General features: G+C 46.4%; 1 protein-coding gene across 1 annotated transcript; it reads right to left on the bottom strand.

Moving 5' to 3' along the window:
• Positions 1-2,316: 2,316 nt before the first annotated feature.
• CCR75_009819 (uncharacterized protein) lies at positions 2,317-3,303 on the bottom strand (the record flags this gene model as incomplete). The annotated part of the gene is made up of 1 exon (XM_067967856.1): positions 2,317-3,303. The coding sequence occupies one exon, from the start codon at positions 3,301-3,303 to the stop codon at positions 2,317-2,319; it is 987 nt and encodes a 328-aa protein (XP_067822105.1).
• Positions 3,304-4,213: the final 910 nt, after the last annotated feature.

Consider the following 4,213-nt stretch of genomic DNA (forward strand, 5'->3'; position numbering starts at 1 on the left):
GATGCAGAACTCATGCGTCTCGCACGCTGGTTCTTGCCATCGCCCTTTGGGAAGGGAGTCCTCTTGCTGGCATTTTTGCCCCAGCAGGGACCCTGGCATAGCAGCGAGCCATCATATGGCCGCGCTTGCCGCATTCAAGACAGACAATGTCTGCATTGCCCAACTCCATGGGAGTGGCATCTGTCCTCTCGGCCGACGGCTTATACCAAGCTGTCGCCGAGGCACTGTTGTAGGATTGCTCCTCAACTAAGGCAATTTGGATTGCCTCTTACATGGTCGACGGCACCTTTCTGAAAAGGGCCTGTCGCGATGGGCCATGCCGTAGTCCGTTTATAAACGTGGGCACCTTAATGTGCTCCGGAATCGGACCTACGGTAATGGACGCCGACAGCGAGCGCATCCCTTGCACATACTCTTGCAGAGATCGCTTCGCCTGTCGCGCTCCAAAGAAGCGCGCCTGAAGCAACACTTCGTTGTTCGGCGGCTGGTACATGACGCGAATCTTTTCTTAAAGATCGCCCATGTAGGGAACGCCTTTCTGTCCGCCATAAATGCCGAGTAAGCCCACTCTGAGGCCTTACCGCGCAGATGCGACATGGCGTACGACACCATCCGGCTGTTGTCCTCGATGAGCTGGGCGACACCGCATTGCTCCACGGCTTAAAGCCAGTAGACAATCGTGTGCGCCGCAGTTCCATCGAACTTGGGCGGGACCATCCGAATGGGCCTCGGCCGATGCGGCCGGGTAGAGAGCATGTCAACAGTCCTGTTGAGAGCCTCGATCCGAGCCTGCTCATGCCTCAGCTCATCCTGAGTCTAAGTGACGGACTCCGCCGCAGCATGGCCTTGTGCCTCGGACGCGGCCCTACGCTGTCCGAGCACGAATGCCTCAAACTGCTCCAACTCAGCAACATGTTGCTCAGGAGGACAACCCAGGAGCCTGTCCAGGGCTTGTTCACCAAGTCCCTGCGCCATAAGCCCTGCCACCTCCCGATGATGTTCGGAGAGGTGGAGGAAATGAGCCCAATCAATATTACATGAGGCTCATCCTCACGTACACACGCAGAGATTCGGGTCGTGGGAAGAATTTCAGGTGCTACCAAGTGTAGGCGGGCACGTCGTAATGCAGCTACGCTCTACTTAGACACACACCCTTGCACAGCGAGGAAGCGGTTAAACCTGCTTCTCTTGCGGCGCGCAAGCAACCTCACCCAATACACTAAGTACTTTGGTTAAGTGTCGTCACGGGAGCGGTAATCCGTCCCCTCGTGCGCAGTTTTCAGACTGATTTATATTTAATAGAATTAAATACAAATACCTATTTTTACCAATTAAAATGTTATCTCTGAAGATAACACTAATATGTATTGCGAGCGTATTTTTAAATACCTCGCGTAACGGATGACGCTAGGCGTCATCCCTCTTAACGTGAATGCGCCTATGTGCATCACACACACGAGGGTTGGTCACAAATGTGCACCACACCCGAGTGCTGGGTCTAATTACTATTATTTAGTAATTGACCATCTCCTTAAGTACACCAAGTGTACTTAACGGGGACTGTGTAACATTACGGCAACCTTAGCCCGTTTCACAACAGTTGGTCACAAATGTGAACCACACCCGAGTGGTGGGTCTAATTCCTCTATTTAAGTAATTGACCATCTCCTGAAGTACACCAAGTGCACTTGACGGGGATATGTAACGTTAGGGCAACTTAAGCCCGTCACGTCTTGAATAAATTGGAATCAGGCCAAAAATTAGCAATATACGTACTATTTCTCATCCCATCTTTAAAAAAATCGTCCCATTAACCATAAAGTAATCGTTGTAATACAATATATAGATTTCCGTATCGTGCTGTTTCAAGATCAACAATTCGACATCGTGATGTCATCGTGCGCAATGGTCTTCTTTTGCTATTAAAAAGGCTCTATTGTGCTCGGTGGGAGGACTGCTTATGCCGTCCCACCGCTGAGCCCGTTAGAAATTTTGCAGCGCTCAATCTTCGTTTATTTCTTTCGACTTTTTGTCCCACATAGCACCGTGTCGGCCAAGGCTATTCGCAAATGTAATGGCAAACATCCTGTCTACAGTTGCCGGCTTTCAACCTGAACAAGTGATTTGCCCAGGTTGCTATCAGCAGAAGCTAATATAACCAGACATGCATAGTTTTTCATCGCCATTAAGACCTTTGATACTGGTTTAGAGAGACAAAGTTCATTTACTTTTTCATTATTTCATGCTCAAAACTTCTACTCGAAAAAAAATTCTTTCCATCCAATTTTTTTGGAAAAGGTATAAAATTATCGTGATTCAAGCTCCAACAGAAATAGCGCGACGTATCGAAGCCTTAACGGCGCTGTATTTGCAGGAGGTCGAAATTTTAACAAACTCTTTGCCGTCGCTGAGAACCACAGTAAGCCATTCCGGAACCATTGACTCAAGCATGTACAGCTGCTCTTCAACCTTACCCTTAACAGGAGCTCGAACGGCGAGTCGGCATACAACTTCTGACTTAAGAAAGATTGACTTCTTAGTGACGATCACTAAGGATTGCAGCTGATCGCTGAGGTGCGGCAGCGAAGACAACATTCGCTTTTTCAGCGCCTTTGTATTATGATCGACGACACCCTTGCGATACACTTCGTTTTTACGAACCTTATAGATAAGCCACTCCGGCAACGACTTTAAGGTCTGCGGCACAGGCTTCGCCATTACCTCCTCGTGCATTTTCTTTGTCTTGCTCTTTTGTGTGGTGCCTGTCTGTCCGTTCGAACTCTTCAGATGCAGAAATGCTAATTTTTCATGATCTGCCATGATTTCCACCGGAATTTTAGGCAGCTCGGCCTTCTCAATTTCCACAAGTTTCAAAGCGTGGTTAAGCTCATCTTCGTTCATATCGGAAAACTCCTTCTTAATAGCCCCCAATTGGTCTTCTAAAAAGATATTTAGCCTTTCGACAAACAGATTAAGTCGAGCCTCAATGCCTTCGCAACTTTCGTATGGAGAAGGCAGCTGCTGTTTGCGTAGCGTGAGCACTGACGGACAATGCGTTAGCCGCTGGCGATGCGCTTGTAGGGAGGCCCCACCCTCTTCACGCGCTTGACGACGAGCTGTGCGCGTATTTTTTTTCCACTCTAATACATACGCACCGGGCAGTATGTGTAAAATCTGTTGCAAATGCGCAGGCGTAAAGCTAAGCTGACATGAACTTTCCACTGCGCTTTTGATGGCGGCGAAATCAGGTGTATGCTGGTACAGCGCCAAGGTTCCAAGCCCGAATTCCAATGAAGCAAACATGCTTGTTAAGATGTGAAAGGAAGGGGGTGCCCGGCTATCTAGGCGTAGTCTGAGGATTGGCAGCGATCGAGCTCTGGTGGGCTGGTCAGTCATTTGCTCTTTACTATGTGCATTTATTTCAGTATTTCAGATGAAGTTTATAAAGGGTGCTGCCATGTACAGTGAGTAAGAAAATACTTTTTGGGAGCCGGCATTGCCACACATCCCTTTCGGTATAGCCCCCCCCCCCGGCTTACACCCCTAAATAGTCACAAACCGGGCCTATACAGTCTTGGACGTGAGCTCCTGCGACGTGGACCACTGATCGCAGCGTAAGCCTTAGAAAGGCAAGGGAAAAAAAAGTTTATTTTTTGTTTTAAAATGTAAACCTTACTAAACTAATTACATATAAAATAGATTTCGGCCACCAGATATGTATCTGGTGGTAACCACTCATTATAACTGGGATTTCAATGATACCAATTTTCAATAAAGGGGGGGTATACTTGCCCTGTAGCGGAGCTACCTCGCTCCTAAGGTCAGAGGAAGACTTTCAGACTCAGAATGTCACTCAGTTCTATTGAACTAATGAATTTAACAACTCAGGGAGTCGTACAAGCTATTTTTGTAACGGGGTGTATCGTTACATGAAATTAACACTTAAAGGTTGTTAATTAATATATTATCTAAATGGTAGATAATATTTGGACATATTTAGTATTAGCTTATAGTTAAGTCAGCATTTACAAAGATAGACTAAGAGACACTTAACTATATTAATACAGAATTTATTTACATATTTAGTATTAGCTTATAGTTAAGTCAGCATTTACAAAGATAGACTAAGAGACACTTAACTATATTAATACAGTTTTCATTTTACACTCTTAAGCTAACTTGCCTTAAGAGAAGTCTTCCTCTATACGTACAG

The sequence above is a fragment of the Bremia lactucae genome, linkage group LG2 (assembly GCF_004359215.1).
Source record: "Bremia lactucae strain SF5 linkage group LG2, whole genome shotgun sequence".
In the NCBI taxonomy this organism is placed as follows: Eukaryota; Oomycota; class Peronosporomycetes; order Peronosporales; family Peronosporaceae; genus Bremia; species Bremia lactucae.